Source organism: Thamnophis elegans, chromosome 2 (genome assembly GCF_009769535.1).
Source record: "Thamnophis elegans isolate rThaEle1 chromosome 2, rThaEle1.pri, whole genome shotgun sequence".
In the NCBI taxonomy this organism is placed as follows: domain Eukaryota; kingdom Metazoa; phylum Chordata; class Lepidosauria; order Squamata; family Colubridae; genus Thamnophis; species Thamnophis elegans.
Window position 1 is genome coordinate 106,104,578 of NC_045542.1, and position 22,176 is coordinate 106,126,753.

The 22,176-nt window shown below is 37.4% G+C and overlaps 1 protein-coding gene across 5 annotated transcripts in view; it reads left to right on the forward strand.

Moving 5' to 3' along the window:
• Positions 1–22,176, forward strand: part of NISCH (nischarin) — a 44,967-nt gene that overhangs the window by 12,420 nt on the left and 10,371 nt on the right. The window contains exons 4-16 of one of the 5 annotated variants that reach the window (XM_032211742.1): positions 567–615; positions 1,316–1,479; positions 2,841–2,936; positions 5,073–5,168; positions 5,588–5,737; positions 6,080–6,148; positions 8,363–8,548; positions 9,073–9,201; positions 12,908–13,021; positions 14,300–14,408; positions 19,470–19,588; positions 20,040–20,089; positions 20,581–20,667. In XM_032211742.1, the coding sequence (XP_032067633.1) occupies positions 567–615; positions 1,316–1,479; positions 2,841–2,936; positions 5,073–5,168; positions 5,588–5,737; positions 6,080–6,148; positions 8,363–8,548; positions 9,073–9,201; positions 12,908–13,021; positions 14,300–14,408; positions 19,470–19,588; positions 20,040–20,089; position 20,581 (1,332 nt within the window). In that variant the 3' untranslated portion in view covers positions 20,582–20,667. Of the gene's footprint in view, positions 1–566; positions 616–1,315; positions 1,480–2,840; positions 2,937–5,072; positions 5,169–5,587; positions 5,738–6,079; positions 6,149–8,362; positions 8,549–9,072; positions 9,202–12,907; positions 13,022–14,299; positions 14,417–18,654; positions 18,745–19,469; positions 19,589–20,039; positions 20,090–20,449; positions 21,764–22,176 lie in introns of those variants that run through there. The other 4 variants (XM_032211740.1, XR_004254828.1, XM_032211743.1 and 1 more) reach the window with 4 other exon arrangements.

A 22,176-nucleotide genomic window follows, 5' to 3' on the forward strand; every position in this document is an offset into this window, starting at 1 on the left:
GGATGGGGGGGTGTCTGTCGTAACTTAAGACGGTCAGTAAGCAATAGGTCATAAGTCGAGGACTACCTGTAAAACTATTACTACTACATCATGAACTGTGCTTACAGTATTTTATAAATCATTCTTAATACTTTCATGGAGAGGCAAAGTATGTGTCATATATACTTTTGATCAGACTGCATGATATGAATGGTCTTTTGGAAACATCTCCCAAGAATTATCTGGAATAGCTAGGAAGAATGACCAAATCTTCACAAGAGTTCTGGATGTTTCCATATTGAAATTAAACATAGACACATCTAAGCATTCTGCTTCCTGCATAATTTTCAAAAAAGTAAATCATACTTCCTGGTTTGCTAAGTATGCTTAATGTGCATTGATACCTAGAAACTTCGGCTTTTAGATTCCTCCATGTCTTCCCATCCTCATTTTTATTAATTTATTGCCATATTTCATAACTACTTGCATTCTTGCTTAAGATATAAAATCCTGTGCACAAACATTTTAAGAACTAATAGATTTAAATAATATTTTGATTTTATCTTTTTATTTCTTATTTTTTGCAGGAAGTCATTGGAATCACAGCTGCATTGGCTGAAGAACTTTTTCATAAAGGTATGAAACATCAGAATTCTTAACATTTATTTATAGTATGTTATCCCTGAAATAGAGTCGTACACATTACATCTATATTTTGTTTAAAAATCTTGTGTATTACACTATACAGAAAAAAGGAGGATAATGAATCCCACCAAACTATGTGATGTTTGGATAGATTGTAAAAGGCATACAGGATCTATTATCAACACCTAGCTTTTTGTAGTCATCTCTGCCCTGGAAGACATGGGTGTGTGTGAGAAACTTCCTGAAGGGAAGGGAATATGTGAATTGCCAGCACAGCCTAAATGCAGAGAGCAGGAATGGGGAAGAATTACGGTATACTGCAGAGAAGATTGCAAATGTTGATCATTTGATTGTGGGTCACCACAAAAGGTTGTTAAGAGCAAACTAGTTGCTGAGCACCCGGATCAGGCCATATTACTGTGAGGTGCTGAGAGATCTGGTACTCCAAGAACCAATCATAACCATTATTCGTTCAGTGCCATTGTAACTTTGAACAGTCAATGAATGAATGCTTGTGGATTGAGTGTACTTGCGTACCTGTACTTTCTGGATACCACACAAGATAAAATGTCCTTTGAAACAGAAAAGACTGTGCATCCTTGTTTCTGATCTCTGCCACTATCATATAATTTCTTTTTTATAATATTATTCGCTACGTATTATTTGTAAATATTTACATCTTGTTTTCTAGGAGAGCAATTACTTGTGGCTGGTGAAGTCTTTAATATTAAACCTTTGCAGCTTTATGCTGTTACTCAACAGCTGCGTCAGGGGAAACCAACTTGTGCAAATGGTGATGCCAGAACTGATCTTGGTCACATTCTGGATTTCACATGCAGACTCAAATATTTAAAGGTAACAGATTCTAATTTAAATATTTCAGTTGCTCATTTGTGGTATGTATAGTGACTATGATTATAGGAAGTGTTTCTTGCCTTGGTAGAAGAAATTGGAAGAAAGTACAGTAACACTGTTGATTTTTTTGTTAAGATGGTGGATTTCAAACAAAAACAAATGCCTTCCATGACCTGCTTATTTAAATTAGCAAATCAGATCTTTCTTATTTTAAAGACTAGTATATATCTTATCATAAGTTAAAAGTCACATGCTCCAAATATTATTGGCATTGAAGAAAGAACAAGAATTCCAAAGAAATATATAATGGTCCAGATATTTGTCTGGAGGACCATATAAAGACAGAGATAATTCCATGCCTCTAACATAGACTCTTGGAAAAATACATTGAGCTTTAAAAGCTGCATTAAGAAGTTTTGCTTAAATTAGAACAGTAAAATTAAAATACTTTAATATGTTTTAGTAAGATCTTCTTTATATATTGTTCTGCTAATTATTTCCCTAAGTTCCTTTTTTTTGCTTCAGTTCCACTTGTATCTGAATAAGTATCATTTCTGCTTATTTATAGAATTGTATCTCACTATAGTATTTTTTCATATCCTGTTTTTTCCAAAGTTACACTTACACTTTGATTAAGCCTATAATGTTTTTGCTTTTATATTTATCAGATGGTAAGAAATACAAATAGTACTGTAATATGCACTTTGGGTTGATATTTATAAATTTACTCAGTGCTTCATTGAAGTTAAAAACTAATTCAGATATTCCCCATTTAAGTATTAATACTTAAGCAAGCAAACAGGTATATGCTTGAAATCTCTCACTATGCCAGAGATAACTTGATGTGAAGTTGTCCCTCACAGTGTTAGCAGTATTTGAATCTTCGTTTAATTGCCAAAGTGATAAATAGTTCAATAAGGACTTCTTAATTGATACTATTTTTGTTAACTATAAGCCTCAGCATCATTTTCATAACATTTAAAAGATTTAAAAGATTTTTAAAAATATAAAATGAAAAATAGAAATAAAACAGATTAATACAATGGAACGTATGTCAAAATCAGATCCCCCAAAAGAATTTTAAATCCTTATATTCTGTTATTATTTTGTAAGAAAGAACAAGATGGTGAACTGACCTTCTAATGTGTGCAGTGTCTTGACACTGAGCAATGTGGCATGCTCAATATTTCACTAAATTTAATTACATAAATATTAAACTTTTGCAGTATATATTTATAAAACGCTGGAATATAATTTAACAAGATACTTAGTTTCCTAAACAAAAACATGTCTGTACACTCTGTTTATTATTCTGTAAATCATATTAATACATGTATATGTACATATGTATTTTTCCCCAGATAACTGGCACAGATGGTCCTGTTGGAAGCAGTAATATTCAGGAACATCTTTTGCCTTTTGATCTATCAATATTTAAATCTCTTCATCAGATTCAGGTAAATTCTGAAAGAAGAGCTTTGTTTGTGGGGTACTTACTAGAACTTGCTCTCATGTATACTCTAGGGGTTTTGCATTTCTCTGGATTGATGGGCACCTTGAGTCTTGTAGTGGTACTGATGTTTCTGTCTAGAAAGTGATGCTGAAGGACATTTGTTTAAAGAAAATTGTAGGGCTCCCCAAGTCAACCAAAGTGACTATAAGCAACTTATACAAAATTTACTTGGCAAAAAGAATACAAAACTGAGGTACATAAATCAATAAGCAATAATAAAATGGCAATCCAAATAGAAATGACGCCATCATGCAACTTGGGGATTCAATATTTCACAACCCGAAGGCCCAGAGAAAAAAGCCAGTTCTTGAAAGCTTAAAAGGCCCCTGATCTTTAACATCTGACAATATTCTGCCTTGCCTCTGGGATGGTAAATAATTACATGAAACAGCTGAGGAACCCCTTCTGTTTTTGGAGTAGGTTATCAATAGATTACAGCCAGCTCTGCTGCTCCTTGCTCCTGAATACCAGTAAGCAGTCTAAATTTAATGAGAAGCAGAGTAATGAGGAAGAAATTGAAGTTAAATCTAGGCAGATGGGCATGTTCTTCATCTGTAAGAGATTAGACACAGGGATTGAAATTTAGCCTACTCTGGATGGACTTGCACTTTCCTTGACAGAGAAGGCACACACCCTTGGAATGTACCCTGATCGTTAGCTGATAGTTGTGGCAGGGAAGACATTTGTTGTATTACTGCTAACTGTGACTATCAGGTTTGACAATAGCAGTTGACATAACATTTAATGTTTTGAACATTTCCATATACTAGTGTGGCTGTGTTTGAGAAGAATGCAGAAATTCCAGTTGGGACAAAATGTGCAACAGCATAACTGCCAAATAATACTAGAACGTGAATTGACAGTTAGATGTTTTCTTATCAGAATTTAGTAAGAGCTGGTGTTAAACATTGAAAGCCCTAAACAGTTTCGTAGACTTATGCAACCATTTGGAGGGAAACATTGTGAAACCGGCTGCTAGAAAGCATTGAGGTTTCTGCCTTTTAAAAGGCCAGCACAACTCCAAGCTTCGTTCCCTGTTATCTGAGCATGTTCATGCCTGCGTAGAAGGCATTCCCACAGGGTTACCACCAAAGCAAACGGGACCTGTGCAGGACTGCTTTTCTCTTGATAAAACTGGTCATTAACATCTGTAGGAGAGGCCCTGCTTTCAGAGGCATGTATATTTAGCATGAGGGTGAGCCTAAGCATGTATCATCCCTTTGTGTGACTTATTTAGCATTTGGCACCCATTGTCTTTGTAAAAACATACTTCTCTAGTCAGACCTTTGAACATCGATAGTTTGATTATTACCGGTATGTTTTCAGTTACTTCGGAATTATTTTTTTTTACTTTTTGCATTTTTAGGTTGACTTAAACTCTAAATTGTTTTGAGAGTTCATTTTGAATGGAAAGATAATGTATAAATTAATTTTTAAAAAACTGTTTAATCTTGTCATAGTTTTGCTGTTTTTATTGCTTATTGTGACTGAGAACTGCTTTGATGTTTCTCATCTCAATTTCATGAAATTCTGGTCATTAGGGTTGTCAGATGTTGAGTATTGTGTGCATATTCTGTGACTGTACTTTAGAACCCATCACATGGTTTCTAAGTAGCATAGAATAACACGTGCTAACTCCGAGTAGAAGTCTGTTTACAGCAGAGGGTGTGTGGAGGCCATTTTGCCTGATTTTCTTTATTCTTGAATCCCTACATAAAACAACTCTTTGAGGATCCCACCAAACATTAAAATGTTTTTCATAAAGGTTGTTTTATGTTGTAGTAAGGAGAAAGAGTTCTTCTGTTTGTGGTTGTGCATGGCTGCAGATTGCTGTATTTATCACTCCTCCAGATGGTAATTTCAGTAGTACTAATATTTGATTTTCTTTTATTTGAATCAATGCTGGGAACTATAATTGGCTTTCTTGACATTTATTGCATTTACAGTAATATTTCAAAAACTTTATTAATTTTTTAATAAAATGGGGAGATTAGAATTCAATAAGTAAAATTTCATATGAAAGTTTCATATTTTCTTATATTGCTGTTTCATTTTCCTTGCTATTGCTTTTTCAAAATAGATAAATCACTGTGGTGCAAAACTTATTAATGGGCTGACATCTTCAAAGCACACACTAGCAACACTAAGTGTACAATTCTCAGCAACATCCATGATGGTAAGATTCAAATGTGTACATTTGTAGTATTCTGTATTATGATTATAATTATAATTTGTTAAAAGTTGCATTTAAATCATAAAAAATATTCTTTGTTCATTTAGCTCAGTTTTTGTATAATTGATTTTACTGTATTTTTTAAAAATAATATTCTTTTATCAATTGATATTCAAAAATTTTAGTAAATGTATTTTATGCGTATGTCTTATTTAGAATATTTGATGCTAAATTCTATGAATCTGTGCACATATACATATATACACATGCTTAAAAGTTTAATAAGAGTATGCTTGCAAAATATTATCCAGATTTTAAACTTGTTTAAAAGCTAACAGTTTTTATCAAATAATGACCTACTAATCAGAAGTCTTTATTTTCTCCTTATGTTAAATATTCATTTTTCAATGTAATTTGAACAGGAGATCCTAGTACCTGAGGCCTATGAATTTGACCAGTGGGAGCCAGAAGGCGCATCTTCAAATCCTGTGACAGCAGTTATTCCAACTTGGAGAACATTAACAACTTTAGATATGAGTCATAATAGGATAGCTCAAATTGACAATTCAGTGGTAAGCATTCATAACAAATACTTCAGAACAGTTTCAAAAGGGACACAGAAGATATCTCTTCTGCTCATAGCAATATAATCAGTACTTTTAATACTTGCAATGGCTTGCAGAAGATTTGATAATTACATTGAATGTTACAGAATGTTGACAATTTTTAAGCATAAACAAGTCCACTCTTGTACAACATCCCTTGAAATTTCTTCTGCTTGAAGCTTTTGGGCTATTGCTTGGGGAAAAAAAGTTCTAAAATTCTTAAGGCTTGACATTATCATGGATTAATTGTTTTGAATCAAGATGGATATCTTCTAATTGGACTGAACCGTTACTATTCTTTTATTTTAGAAATTAATGCCGAAGATTGAATTTCTGGATTTAAGCCACAATGATGTACCACTAGTGGAGAATTTACAGGTTTGCTTAAAAATGTCTCTTAATGATCTTGTGTTTGTATGTGGTTTTTTAAATTATATTCCAAGTCTAGCTAGATACTCCTTGCTTTTATTTCTCATAACAATGCCTATTTGCTAGAACTTCCAGATGTCTATCATTAATATTAGTTGAACTAATTAATTGATTATAGTATAGTATGATATATATATATTGTATTTTGTATACTTGTATCTAGTATATAACTTTGTAGTATAATGCAGGGGGGTCAAATTCAAGGCCCCGGGGGCTGGATCTGGCCCGCAGGGTGTTTAAATCTGGCCCGCATGGCCGCCCTGGAAACAGCGAAGAACCGGCCCGCGGTGCCTTTGCCAGCAAAAACAGAGTTCATGAGGGCCGCGGGTGGCCTTCTCTGTTTTCTCTGGCAGAGGGTTGCAAGAAGCCGTCGCAGCTGGAGCTCGGGAGTCCGTTCTTGCTGGCAGAGTGCTCAGGCCACCACAGGCACCCCTGACATGAGTGATATTGAGCTGGCCATGCCCACCCTGGCCACGGCCACCCCAGTCCCCCGAGGTCAAACACAACCCTGATAGAGCCCTCAATGAAATCGAGTTTCACACACCTGGAATAATGTATACCTTTGCCAATTGCTTGTATTATCTTTCCCATTTTAGCTCTTTGAGATTACTGTTTTTATTGCATGCAATCTGTTAAGCAATATTGGTGGGTAATTTGAGCCCGATTGCTTGTCCTCTGTTTTAATAATATAGTGGTACCTTGGTACTCATTTATTGGTTCCTGGAGGTGTGATGAATAGCAAAAATGATGAGTACCAAATGATTTATTGTCATAAGGAAAAATATAATTAGTCACAAGGCAGCCAACATTGACAAGTTCTAGCTTGTGTGTTGAGTACCAAACAAATGATGAGTACCTGGACAAAATTTAAATGTCAAAATTCATTGAGTACCAAATTTGATGAGATTCAAAGCAGTTGAGCAGCAAGGTATTACTGTATGCTACATTTTAGATAACAATAGCACGCAGACTTATATACCACTCCATAGTGTTTTACAGCACTCTCTGCGCAGTTTGCAATGTCAGCATATTGTCACCAACAATAACTGAAAAAGCTATTTGACAATGAAGTGCAGCCTGTCCCATGTTTATTAGCTCTTGGAAGTTTTCAGCCTAATCCATGTCTTAGTTCAGCACGGGAAGTCCTCAGCATCATTTTTAAAGTATTGCTGATCATTCAGCAGACTTTTAACTATACTGTGTATAATTCAGGGAAATAAAACATAAAAGAAAAGTTACAGTCACCATTCCTTCGAGTTTCTATTTGGTATTTCCAATGATAACTGGTCTGCGAGGAGAAGACCAAATTGGATACGATCTAAGAAGGGAAATCAGTGTTTAGGAGAGGTTGAGGCCATAATTTGGATAAAGGGGATATCATGTGATGCTGTTATGTTACCAACGGTTAGTGCTAATTTTAGGCTGATTTTGGGTAAAGAGAGAGAGAGAGAAAGAAGCAAAATATTATTTAGTAGTAAGATGACATGTTTTGTATTAGAGATGTCCAAGGGCTTAACTACTATGTAAAAAGCACAATCTTGCAAAGCCTTAGCTAGTCAGTAAAATATGTGGAACAGATATTAATATGTGATTTGTTGAGTTTAAATTATTTTTATTAGATGTGGAAAACCCATTCTAAACAAACAAGTCTTACATATACTGAATACAATACTGTATTCATGCTTCGTTATATAAATAGATTGTTAACATTTAAGTCACTTTAGGTCATAGAGGAAAACAAATTAAAGAAGCAGTCTAGTGTCAGCAGCCCAGATATCTCAAAAGACACATCTGGGGTTCCTATTAGTAAAATGTTTGTTTGAACATAGAAATGGGGAGTTCTTCAGGTTATTCTCTAATTGATGGAAAATAAGTGTCCTTCAAACTTTATAGTTCCAGGTTTTTGCAATTGTGAAAGTTCACAATATACATTTTCAGTATTGACTTATAAACCAATGACACGGAACTGAAAAGCACAGAAATTGTCTAGAAGGGAGATGTTGTAAGACAGAATTACGTGAACCTCTGATGCATTTTGCATACCACATCTTTAAGCAATTAGCTGAGTTTATCCATTTCTTCTGAATAGGTGCAACCGTTGTTGAATTAATATTTCAAAGTCTATGTATATAAAGCATAACCTGTTTATATATTTACTTGTAGCATCTCTACAATCTTATTCACCTGGACCTCTCCTACAATAAACTTTCAACGTTAGAAGGAATTCATACAAAAATTGGAAACATTAAAACGTTGAATTTAGCAGGGAATCATCTGGAAAGACTTTCTGGACTCAACAAACTCTATTCTTTAGTTAACCTGGATCTTAGTAACAATAAAGTGGACCAGGTACTGTGGGACTCATGTATTTGTTTACTCAGAACTAGTCATGCTATACTCAGTGTGTCTAGGATTCCAAGCTTCAATCTACTAAGGGAATAATTACACTTCAGCTACGGTAATATTCTTAGTTAATTATACTTTCAATTAATATTCTTAGAAGTCTGATATGTACATGTTAGAATTGACTTCTATTGCATCATTTTATCTGGTTTCCGTTCTTTTAGAAGACCATTTTGACTTCTCTTTTTAAAAAGGAAATGTTTTAACACTTTTTATGTAGCAGAAATAATATTTTTTATTAAACCTTTGGTTAAAATCTCAACAGAGTATTTGGTCTCCTTTTCAATCATTTATTAACTTCAGAAGAGAGGGTTTAATGCATACCTCTTAGAGCCATCACATAAAGAAAAGAAATATATGAAATAATATGGCAGAAAGAAATCAGATTAAATAATGTAGATTTCAGTTGTAATATCAAAATATTTGACCATGTTTATGGATGCTTAAATTAGATGCTTCTATTTTTTCAGATTGATGAAATAAGGAATATAGGAGGCCTTCCATGCTTGGAAAAGCTTGTGTTAGCCAACAATCCCTTGAGTATTATTCCTGATTATAGGACCAAAGTTCTAGCTCAGTTTGGAGACAGAGCCTCAGAGGTAAATCTTCAAAGACTTGTTCATCTTCTAACTTTTGACTTGAATATGATGTATGATGTGTAAACAGCATTGCCTAGAGCAGCAATGTAATTTATAAATGGGAGGGTTTATAGTGTTGAGAAATGTCTTAGGTTTGTGGCAGCACACTTACAGTATTTTTTTTAGTATGACGCACCCAGGTTTTGAAGAGACACATTTTTTTAAAAAAGTAGGTAAGTAGATAGAGGGACAGACAGGGAGAGAAAGAGAGAGAAATACAGTAGGTAGGTAGAGAGAGAGAAAGTAGGTAGGTAGGTAGGTAGGTAGATGGGGAGAGAGAGAGGGGGAGAAATACAGTAGGTAGGGAGAGAGAGAGAAGGTAGGTTGGTAGGTGGGATAGAGAGAGTGTAGATATGTAGGTAGGTAGAGGGATAGAGAGAAATAGAGAGGGAGAAAGAGAGAAATGCAGTAGATAGGGAGAGAGAGTAGGTAGATTGGTAGGAAGAGGGATATAGAGAGAAAAATAGAGAGAAATAGAGTAGAGAGAGAAAATAGGTAGGTAAGTAGATAAAGGGATAGATAGAAATAGAGAGAGAGAAAAATACAGTAGGTAGGTAGGGAGAGAAAGAGAGTAGGTAGGTAGGTAGAGAGGGAGAGAGAGAGAGAAATACAGTAGGTAGGGAGAGAGAGGGTAGGTAGGTAGCTAGAGGGATAGAGAGAGATATATACAGTAGGTAGGTAGGAAGGGAGAGAGGGTAGGTAGATAGGTAGGGATAGAGAGACAGAGAGAGAAATACAGTAGATAGGTAGGGAGAGAGAGAGAGTAGGTTGGTAGATAGAGGGATAGAGAGAGAGAAATACGGGGAGAGGTCGGGAGGGAGAGTAGGTTGGTAGGTAGGTAGATGTTTCCAGGTGTATTTATCCATGTGCGGGAGAAGGAAATCACTGACAACCTGCAGCACCTAAGACTTGTTTCTGTGGACACAGCACTTGATCAATGTAATTCTCATCAACCACTCTAACAAAAGAGCTTTCCGAAAAGGGGGGGAAAAAGCTTTTGCACTCTGCAAACCTCTCTAAAATGGCCTGTTTTTCGCAAAAATGGGCCCGTTTTTTTTTTTTTCAAATAAAAGGCATGAATAGCCTTGGGGGTGCTTGCAGAGTACTCCCAGGGGTGGCAAAAATGAGCAACAAATGGCCCATTTTTCGTGAAAACGGGCCCGTTTTTTGTCAAAAAATTGCATGCATAGCCTTATGGAGGCTTATAGAGTGCTGCTGGGGGCTGGGGGGGGGGCAAAAAACGGCCCATTCTTTGCTTATTTCTCCCTCCCCAGGTTCCAGGAACTCTCTGAAAGCCTCTGTAAGGGTATGCACGGCCATTTTGGTGAAGGGGACGAGGCTTTGGGAGGCAAAAAATGCTGTATTCAATGTATAAGATGCACCCAGATTTTCAACCTCTTTTTTGAGGAAAAAAGGTCCATCTTATACTCCGAAAAATACGGTACTTTTCTTCTGAATCTATGTAATGAAGCTTATATATGCAAACTGATGCTTTGACAGTTTGAATGAGATTATGTACGTGTTCCCCCGAAAATACGACTGGTCCTGAAACTAAAGCCTTGCCACATTTTTCACGTGGGCAAAAATATAAGCCCACCCCCCAAAATAAGCCCCCTGGACAATCCCCTCCTCCGGCGAGGCAGAGCACTGCTCGCCGACCTAGCGGTATCCTGAAGGCGCCAAGCTGCGGGAACGAGGTGGGGGCAAAGGAGCTCACGTTGCTTGGTGCTTTTGGGGTACCGCTAGGTTGGTTGACAGCGCTGTGCCCAGCTGAAGAGGGGGGGTTGCCGGGCAGCTGCTCTCTTGCGAGCGGGCTCCCAAAGAGCTGGGCACAGCCTCAGGGTCGAATGGCTGTGTTGGGCTGTCGCAGCAGCAACACAGCAGCCATGAGGTGACTACACTTGCGAGCAGCCACCCAGCAACCCCCCTTTCCAGCTGGGCCCAGCACCGCTGACCGATCTAGCGGTACCCAGAAGGCACCAAGCAACGCGAGTGCCTGTTTGCCACCCTCCACCTCCCGCAGCTGGGCGCCTTCAGGATGCCCCTAGGTGAGTGAATGGGGCTCTGCATGGTTGGAGAGGGGGGGTGTGCGCGAACGGCTTTTCCGCTCTTCGCTCGCGCGACTCGCAGGCTCACGATACCCTAGGCTAACTCTACAGTACCTGCAGAGCCAGTGCATCTCTGCTGCTGGCTCCACCCGCCGCTTGGGGTTTTTTTTGGCTTTCAAAGCATGGAGGACGGATGCCGCTCTGGAAGTACGCTCTATGGTAGCATACAACCATAGAGTGTACTCCCAGAGCGGCATCCATCCTCCGTGCTTTGAAAGCCGGAAAAAAAAAACCAAGCGGCTGGCGCCAGCAGCTAACATGCCCTAGCTCTGCAGGTACTGTAGAGTTAGCCAAGGGAATTGTGAGCCTGCAAGTCGCGCAAGTGGGGAGCCCGATCGCAAGGGAGCAGCCGCCCAGCAACCCAAAAACAATAAGCCCTCCCCTTTAATAAGCTCAAGGCCATATTTTGTGGGTCAAAAAAATATAAGACTCTAGTCGTATTTTCGGGGAAACATGGTAGTCATAACTGAATTTAGACATCCATTTGGAAAAACTATTTTTTCTCTTACACCAGTGCATATTTTTAGCCACCTAATATATAATGCAGTTGTTCATCTGTGCTAAATAATATTTGTATCTACTAACTGTGTTTTATTTTAAATTATTATTCCCAAATATTTAAAAGGATCCAGACAATAAATCCCTTTTACATATTTCTATTTTCAAAAACCACAGAAATCTAATCAATAGGAAATTATTAGATCTACTCAAATTACTTTGTATCCAGTAAAGCTGCTATGTTGTTGCAAAGATTATGAATTTAGGTAAACAGCTTTTATAATTCCTAATGAATCCTAAAGTAGCATCTGCATAAAATGACAACTTGTGGTGAATTCCAGATACTTTTTTACTTTGAATGTCTCTCTTTTATCTGATAAAACAAGCCAGAGGTTTGTAGTCTAATTAAATGTAAAAGGACATATTTGGCAAGTCCCCTGTTGCATCATCAGTGAGGAATGAATTGTCAAAATATTCTTCATGATTATTATATATTTTGGGAGAGATGCCTATGTTAACTCCACTTAGATGCTTTAGGCAAATGGGGATAATAACAATTATCTTATTGTTAAATGTATCTTCAAGACGTTTTATAAACTCCAAAAGGAATATAGCCTACCAAAAAAGATAAATGACAATATATATTTCATTAAAACATTTATTATGTTCTAAATTTGAATCAGAGATACTGATAGCCTCAGCAATTAAATTAAATTAATTTTAAGTATATTAAACAAAATTACTTTAAAAATTAAGCCACTAATTCAATTTCATGTATGCCTGAAATCTGAAATTTATGTTATTTATTAAGAGCTTTTGATCTGTGAAGCCTGGGTTGTGACAAAAACAGTTTAGGTTATTTATTTCCTTTGCCTTTTTGTATTTTATAAATCTTGTATCTTTTTTTTCTGTCAGAGCATTAAACCTATTTTTTAAAAAGGAAGACCTCATTAATTTCTATTATATTTTTTCCATGCTGCTGGACAGATATTTTTTCTGATTGATCTAATTCAATTTGTCTCTTTAGTTGAGGATTAATTTGGTTTCTTGATATCCTTCAGGTTTGTTTGGATAATACCGTAACCACTGAAAAAGAACTTGACACTGTTGAAGTGTTGAAGGCTATACAAAAAGCAAAAGATGTGAAATACAAAATGAGTAATTCTGATAAGAAGGTAAGGCTTATGAATAGATGTACGATCACTTTAACTATCGTCTCTAAAATGTAATACTAAAACATGTTTCCAATTTTTGAGATTAGTATCTTTCCCCCAAACTGAGATTTTATCAGTTTACTGCACTCACAAGGAAGAAATTAATAATACTTTAATATGTCATTTGAATAAACCTTAAACTGTAATTAAGATTAGTCATAGTTTGTCCATGCCAGATTAGGTCACTATACTATAATAGAGAAATGAAATAAAACTCAGTTTCTCCCAAGTACAGTAAAAGAGGCAGCTGAGATATGAGGCAACCAAGTTTTATTCTCATTATATCAAACAGTAACTTAACTTTATGTAATACAGTATTAATAATGTTTTGTTTATTAAATTTAGGTGCTACTAATCTCATCAGTTTAAAAAAAATTACAACATAATGGAAGTAGTCCTTGCTTTATGGCCACAGTTGGGATCAGCAAGTCCATTATTGGGCGATGCAGTCATTAAACAAGACTGTGACTGCAACAGACTTACAATATTATTTCCTATTATATTGCTAAATAATTCATTGTGGCCTTAAATAAGGAATCCCATGACTGTGATTTGCAATTTTTGAGCCGAGGTGGCGCAGTGGTTAGAGTGCTGTACTGCAGCCACTTCAGCTGATTGTTATCTGCAGTTCGGCTGTTCAAATCTCACCGGCTCAGGGTTGGCTCAGCCTTCCATCCTTCCGAGGTAGGTAAAATGAGGACCCAGACTCTGGGGGCGATATGCTGACTCTGTAAACGGCTTAGAGAGGGTTGAAAGCCCTATGAAGCGGTATATAAGTCTAACTGCTATTGCTATTGCTAATTTCACTGCCAGCTTTTCTAATGACTGTTGGAAGCTGGCTGTGAAACATGCAAATGACAATTAGATGACAGTGGGATGCTGCAAAAATCATAAACGCCCACCCACCCAAATCTTGATCACAAGACTGTGGGGATGCTGTCATGTTTCTAAGTGTGAGGACCAGTCATAACATTAGCCTCATGGTGACTTTGAATAGTTGCTAAACAGAATAGTCATTAAATGAAAACTGCCTGTATTAAATCACTCCAAAATACTCTATCCATGGCAATAGCAATAGCACTTAGACATATATTGCCCCATAGTGTTTTACAGCACTGTCTGGTTTGATTCCAATGTCACGATATTGCCCCCCAAAATATTGTTTCCTTGTTTTTACTTGGTAGGGCAGCTTTGTAACTTTTGTTCCTAGCCCTTCCAGTTTTTTTCTTTCTTTCTTAGATCCCTGAAGATTCCAAGCTTTCTGCCACCAGCTCAAAATCAAACTGCTCTTCTCTTTCTGTTCATCCTTCCTCTCCTTCTCTGCCACGTCCTGTCAGCTCCAGTCAAGGTAATCATGTATGTATCATGTTGCTAGGCTGGGCCTCTTGGTTCTGCCTTTGTAGGCTGCAGTGATATACATGAATTTATATTTCTATATAAAAATGGGATTTGACAGCCACAGAAGAAAAACCATTCTATGCCAATTTTGTAGCTTTCATTGCTAGTAATACTGTGTTTCCCCGAAATTACAACATGTCCTTGATAATAAGGCCATGCCATATTTTTCCTGTGGGCAAAAATATATGCCCTCCCCCAATAATAAGCCCCCTAGACAACCCTCCCTCCAGCCAGGCAGAGCGCCACTCTCCAACCTAGCGATATCCTGAAGGCGCAAAGCTGCAGGAGCCGGGGAACGGGGGGACAAAGGCACTCACATTGCTTGACGCCTTTGGGATACCACTAGGTTGGTGGGTGGCGCTGTGCCCAGCTGGAGCAGGGGGTTGCTGGGCAGCTGCTCTCATGAGCAGCACCCGGCAACATACCTTACCAGCCGGGCAGAGCGCCACTCACCGACCCAGTAATATCCCAAAGGCGCTAAGCCACGTGGCGCTCTGCCTAGCTGGAAAGAGAGATTGCACGAGCACTTGTTCTGCCCACAGCTCGTGTGCCTCCCAGCCTCACCATACCCTGGCCCCGCTGCCGCCGCAGCCCTCCTGCCGCCGCCACAGCCCTGCTGCTGCCGCCACTGCCATGCTCTGAGTATAACCGGCTTCCAAACTCTGGAGATCCGCTGCCGAGTCTTCCGGCAGCGGCCACTCTGGGACTACGCTCTATGGTTGTGGGCTGGCTGTTGGAAGACTCTGGTGGGACAGAGGGTCTTCCCGCTGAAATACTCTCTGTCCGGAAGACTCTCTGTCCGGCAGCTGGCCCACAACCATAGAGCGCACTCCTAGAGCGGCTGCTGCTGGAAGACACGGCAGCTAAGTTTTGGAGTTTGGAAGCCAGAGAAGAAGTTATGCTCGGAGCGCAGCAGCGGCGCAATGGTCCTGCAGGGAGAGCTCCATGCACTGACCTAGGGGGTATCCCTAATGCGCCAAGCCGCGGATGCTGGGGAGCGGGCAGTGCGCCATTTGCCTTGACGGCTTAGGGATACCCCCTAGGTCAGTGAATGGCACTCTGCTTGGCTGGAGAGGAGGTTTGCCGGGCGGTTGCTTGTGAGCGTGGTCACCTCATGGCTGCTTCGCCCCTGAGGCTGTGCCCGACTCTTTGGGAGCCAGTTCGCAAGGGAGTAGCTGCCCAGCAACCCCAAAACAATAAGCCCTCCCCCTATAATAAGCCCAAAGCCATATTTCGTGGGGCAAAAGAAAATAAGACCCTGTCTTATTTTCGGGGAAACACGGTATAAACATGAACAGTTATTTTACTGTGGAAGTTTTAATTTGTTAAAATAAACTGCTGTTGCTACCTGCTTAGAATCTGATCAGATTATAGTGATATAGAAGTCAAATAAGTGTGCTGCTGTGTTCATTTTTATACATTTTTATCTGCATAAAATCAGGAAGAAGCAGAGCATAGTGATGATTTTTTTTGCTTCCTTTATTTTAGTATTTAGCTATATAGCTACATTACAATTCTGCAGTATATTTGCCAAAGTTATAAATTTGTAATTTTAAGACAGTAATATAACTTGAAACAGTAGCTACAGAAAAGAAATTAAATGAGCTGAAAGTTGTGTTGAACTATAGTGCTGATATTTGCATAGCTGTTATACCACCCCTTTGCCAAACATTTAAGATAGAGTTACTGTATATGTGAAATCCACAAATTAAATGTGGATTTGTGGATCAGTGGTGCCAATAAGGCTGGAACTCAGGATCAAAGCTGAGAGTCCGATTGTGATAATCTTCAGTGATTAATCAGTAAGTAGAAATAATGGAGGAAGTGGCAAAGAGGCCCAATCTCAACTACTGAACTAACATGGAACCTATCAAGACCCAGTTGGATCAATACAATACAATACAACACAACACAACACAACACAACACAATAGCAGAGTTGGAAGAAACCTTGGAGGTCTTCTAGTCCAACCCCCTGCCTAGGCAGGAAACCCTATACCATTTCAGACAAATGGTTATCCAACATCATCTTAAAGACTTCCCGTGTTGGGGCATTCACAACTTCTGGAGGCAAGCCGTTCCACTGATTAATTGTTCTAACTGTCAGGAAATTTCTCCTCAGTTCTAAGTTACTTCTCTCCTTGATTAGTTTCCACCCATTGCTTCTTGTCCTACCCTCAGGTGCCTTGGAGAATAGTTTTACTCCCTCTTTGTGGCAACCCCTGAGATATTGGAACATTGCTATCATGTCTCCCTTATTCCTTCTTTCTATTAAACTAGACATACCCAGTTCATTCAACCGTTCTTCATATGTTTTAGTCTCCAGTCCCCCAATCATCTTTGTTGCTCTTCTCTGATTAATTTTGCTTGCTGAAGCATTCTTTAGTTTTCTTATTTGAAAAATTGTTTTATAATTAGGGAACATCTCTAGGGCATGTACTAAAACATTCTCTGCTTTCCCACCCTACAGAATATTTTTAAGTCTAGCTAACTGCAACATTATTGAGTACTACTAGCAGATAAAATATTTGCAAATTGGAAATTTCCAGAATCTTTATTAGGAAAATACATAAGATTGCATTTCATTTGCCAAATCACAAGTTTTTTTCAATAATAACTTGTTTCAATAGGCTAGTATTGTTGTGATAGTATTCAATTGGTCCCAGAATATAAAGCTGACCTGACTACTGTTCTTTGCCATTTCATAGTTTCAGTCTTTGTTTTCTGTAAGATACCAATAAGATATCATTTCTCCCAAAGCTCAGATGATTTACAGAATGATCAGAATTCAGTACTATGTTAATGAACACTGAATACACATTTCTAAGACTGTATATTTTTTCAGACTATGAACTATGGTACTATGAATCCATGCAGTGTATGTTTGGGTTCCTTATTTCTGACTTCTCTAATCTGGATTATAAACTTCAAAACCTTCTGATTTGTTGGGATAAATTGTAAAAAGAGCACTGAGAAAGGGGTTCCTTCAGTTCAGTTTTATTGCATAAATGAATACAAGAATATTTTTATGACACCATCTGTTTCCCAAAGTATTAATCATATTAGTGGAAGATGATCCAAGATTTAAATATTTTTACAGGAAACAGAAAATAGTACAAATAATACTTTAACTTCCTGTTATCTTCAGTTTTTGTAAGATTATAGCAACTTATTTTTCTTTTTAACTAATACATCAGAGCTTCAAACGTCCTTTGTGGAATAAATTAAAATACATAAGTAACAGTACGCAATACAATAATAAAACATACTTTTTTCAACTTTTGAAAATTATTTATTTTTGTTTTGTATTAATTAAGAGGCAGATATACAAACAACACAAACTTCCTATTAATAGCTAAAATGCTATATTCATACATAAAAGTGTGTATGTATGTATGTATGTATGTGTATATATATATATATACACACACACACTTTTATCTTTTACAGAGAGAGAGAGAGAAGTAACTTAGAACTGAGGAGGATGTATGTATGTATGTATGTATGTATGTATGTATGTATGTATGTATGTATGTATTTAGTGTCACAACCCCTGGTATGCCCAAATATGGGAGGAAGCAGACTGCTTCCATTCTCTGTCTATCGGCTCGTCACAAGAGACCATCACGACAGAAACCCAATATTTTTACTGTTGCCTTTGTTACATTTGTGTTATTTATCAGCACAAATACAACATATATATGTATATGTATATGTATGTATATAAAATTTGTATTAATATATTTATATTTTTGTTCTGCAATCCTAAACATACTAGAAATACACTCTCCTAAACAAAGATACTAACTTCCTAATTAATAGCATAGAATTATAATGCTATTCTTCGAAGATCTCAGGTCATGGGTGGCAAGAATATTGCAGAGATACACTAAAAAGACAAATGCTGCATTTTTATTATGTTACATTTTACAGCACCTGGGAGGCGATCTCTAGTGCTAGAAGATACTTTAATTTATTGTATGCATTTATATTCTATTATTATGTTGTGAGTCCCCCAGAGTTATTTTATATAAGATGAGTGGCCATGTAGGTCTTTTAATTAAATACATATTCTGCATATAGGCTGAATCTTCTCTGGATGGCAGCATTCTCTCTGGATGAAGCCTAAAATAATGGGGACCAGCTGTGATCCATAGAATCTTAACGTCTCTTTTTTTCCTTACAAAATTTACCTAGAAAAAATGCAAAAAAAACCAACCCATCTCAATCTCTGAGCTGGCATAATGAATTCTTTCTCATTAAAGGCAATAAGCATGTTTTAAAAAGGTGAGATACTGCCCTGCCATCTTGGTCAATTGTTATGGTTTAAAAAGTTATTTCTCTAGCACAGTCTTTACTCCTTTCTCATCACTTATGTATGCTCTTGTAGAAATATTTTGATGGTCTTTTTTATGCATGCTGCAAAGTGCACACACTTCTGCCATGAACAGTTTCCACAATGCTTCTCCCACAACTCAGTGATCGGAATGGGAGGTCATCAGCAGAAAATTAGATGCCTCCCTCATTTGATAATTTATTGCAGGACATACTCCAAATGACTGAGTATGGAATAATATATACTTCCACACATCGCATATTCCAAGTTATATGAAAGACTTTCAAATATAAGTTGCTTAAATTGTTTCTGAAGAAGGTATACATTTATACATACCGATTGATCATATTTATTGTTGTACAAACAAATAAAGCAGTTTGGGTGGAGAAAAGATGCCAAAAATTTCATGTGTTTAAATAGATTGGTTACAGTGTAAATTCAGTTGGAATGTTAACTCTGCCACAAAATGCATATTGTCCGTTAGACAGTATTTTCTGTAGACTTTGCCATTGGAGCAACTTAAAATATAGGATGAATCAAAAATTACATTTAGAAATAAAATATTCTATTGTTAATAAGAAAAAAAACACTTCTGTGAAATAGAATATAGTTTGGTATATTTTCTGTGTATGAATGTTTGTGTATTTATTTAACATTAACTGTTTCTGTTTTGTAGAAATAACACACAAGAAAACAGCCCTAACCCGTAGTTTCTCATCAAGTAGTTTGACTCCTAAAAGCCATACAGTTACCCAAAGATGCCCTGAAACACCAGACTCATGTAGTGCAAGTCAGGTAATGGCATGTTCAAATATTTTATACCTTTTAAGATGGGTTTAAGTTTCTTGAACTGGTTTTCCTTGGACTCGTCAAAAAGGATTCTGTAAAGTAACTTCTGGGTAGAGGAGATAATTTTACTTACATAGCATAGACTTTCTATATACTGAATTTGTGACCATTTTGTATCTTGGTTAAAAATACAGATAGTTTTCACTGAGACCACAATTGGGACGGCGACTCAGTTGTGAAGCAACTGTGCTCATAATAATTATTCATAAAAATTTTGGGCTGCCTGACTGCCAACAATTCTGGATGGCTTGTAATCATTAAAGCATTTAAAGCAAAGAACAGTAAGAAAATATATACATACAGCACAAGACAGAAGAATAACGACGCCTAACAAAATAAACCCCAAAGGGAACAGAAATATCAGTTATCTTCTCTTTTTTTCCCCTTTTCTTTGAAGGTATCTGCTCCAGATTTGGACTTTTCTGATAAAAGCACACATCGCATGTGGTGAGAGTGCAGTTTCAGTTTGATATTCTCTTCTATCTGATGAACTCTGACATAATATAAAATGCCTTTTGCTGCCTGATTCTTTGAAGAATAAAAAACAATAGCAAAACTTTATGAAATAGCTGACTGAGGCATAGCTGCCCTCCTTGCTTTCCCCTTTTTTTGCATTACTGTAGAAGCGTGGGTAAATTCATAAGGCTTCTGGGTGAATGAGCTTTATGCTTGCAGTTACTTTTGGTCTGTGCCATATGATTCAGTTGTTGAGAAACAAAACTAGATTTTGAAACTTTTTAAACTCAATGTTTTAAATTAGGTTACTATAGTTTCCTCCTTTCTTTCTGTCTTTCTTTCTTTTTAAAGCTCGGGATATCCAGAAGAAGGACCCGATTCCTTGCCTGACTCCCTTAATACTGTTACTCTGCCTTTCACTTGTATGTCATACGCTACCACAAATCAGGACTTTGTGCAACATCTCTCTACCTTGATTGCAGAGGCCGTGGGAAATGTGCCCCTCTTTTCAGTGGAAACTGAGAACATGGGAGATCTTTTGAGTGACTCCGGAGTTGCAGAAACTGAAGATGGCTACTTTGAAATGGGACTTCATGAAGGATATCAGATCTCTAAAGTGACTCCCACCTCAAGTGGTGTGCAGATGACCCAAGCAAAACAGGATAATGTAATCAAAATCCTCTGGAGTTTTTGCATTCAGGTTCATAAAGGACTCAGGCAGTTTGCTTCCTGTTTTGTTTTGGCCAGTAATGTGATAGCTGTATTTGAAATTGTTCAAGATTCCAAAGGAAATTGCCAGCATATACTTTCTGCCTTGAAAGTTGTACTTTGCTTTCCATACTCTGACCTCAGTGAATTTGGTTTTTTAATACCAGAAATATGTTTGATGCTCAACATAAACAATGGAGAAACCTGCTTGTGTGTTGTGTCAGACACTCAGAATCTGCAAGATTTCTATTCCTGTTTACACCAGTTTCGCTCTCAGCGCTATAAGCCTGCTGTAACAGGTTCTGTACTGTATTGTGGCAAAGCTAGTTTGCAAGAGTTTGTCTACCAGCTGATGGGGTTTTATCATATTTCATCTGAAAACACAGAGATAAAGGGTTGTTTCCCGGTTTATCTCTTCTGTCATCATAAAGCTGATGGTCAAAAGGAACAATGTCTGCCAGAACTGGGCAATGATGGTAAAACCTGTTGTAAGCATTGTGGTTGCTCTGGATTTTACTCTGCAATTCATAAATCAGCTGGAGAGAGCCATTGTATGCTGCATCCTTGTTGGATATTTCTTACACCTCACCATCTACACATAGTTAAAGTTGATTTTAATATACTGCCAGGTAAATTCACGGACTCAGAGAATGCCAGGAACATTTTCAAACTCAACAGAATTCCACTGGCTTCTGTTCTTTTGCATCCCACGTGTTACTCAGTTCAGCAAGAAGGTTCATTTTCAGACGGATACGTCCTGGAATTGATAATTGGCTTCAGATTTGTCACAGCAATATTTGTCCTACCTCACGAGAAATTCCATTTTCTGAGAATCTATAGTTTTCTGAGGACCCTTTTGCAAGACATCAAGACTATAATTATTTTCAAAGACGCCAATCATGTAGAATCAGTCAGAAAGTCTTTGACGGACTGTTTAAGGCATGGTCCAACTACAAGGTAAGTATATGCATTTTTAAATTAACTATTCAAAACCTGAGAGTGAGTCAGATTTTTTTTTTCAACATAGACCACCCTGCCTTGAATGACTGGGTGAACTGGACATTAACATTTGATCCACTATAAAGTCCATGTATTTGCCTTACGCTAAATAAATAAAATAGTGGTTAAAGGTACTGGATTGGAAACCATAAAACTCTGAATTTTAGTCCTGCCTTATGTTCAAAGCCAATTCAGTGGCTTTGGGCCATTCATTTTCTGTCACCAGTAGGAATGGGGCAATGGCAAAACACTTGCAAAAATGTCAAGAAAACTCCAGGAACTTCTCCAGGCTGTTGCCAGGAGTCAAGCCTGACTTGAAGGTATAAGTATTCAAAACATAGAGGAATAATGAGAGTTTTCAGTTATTTGAG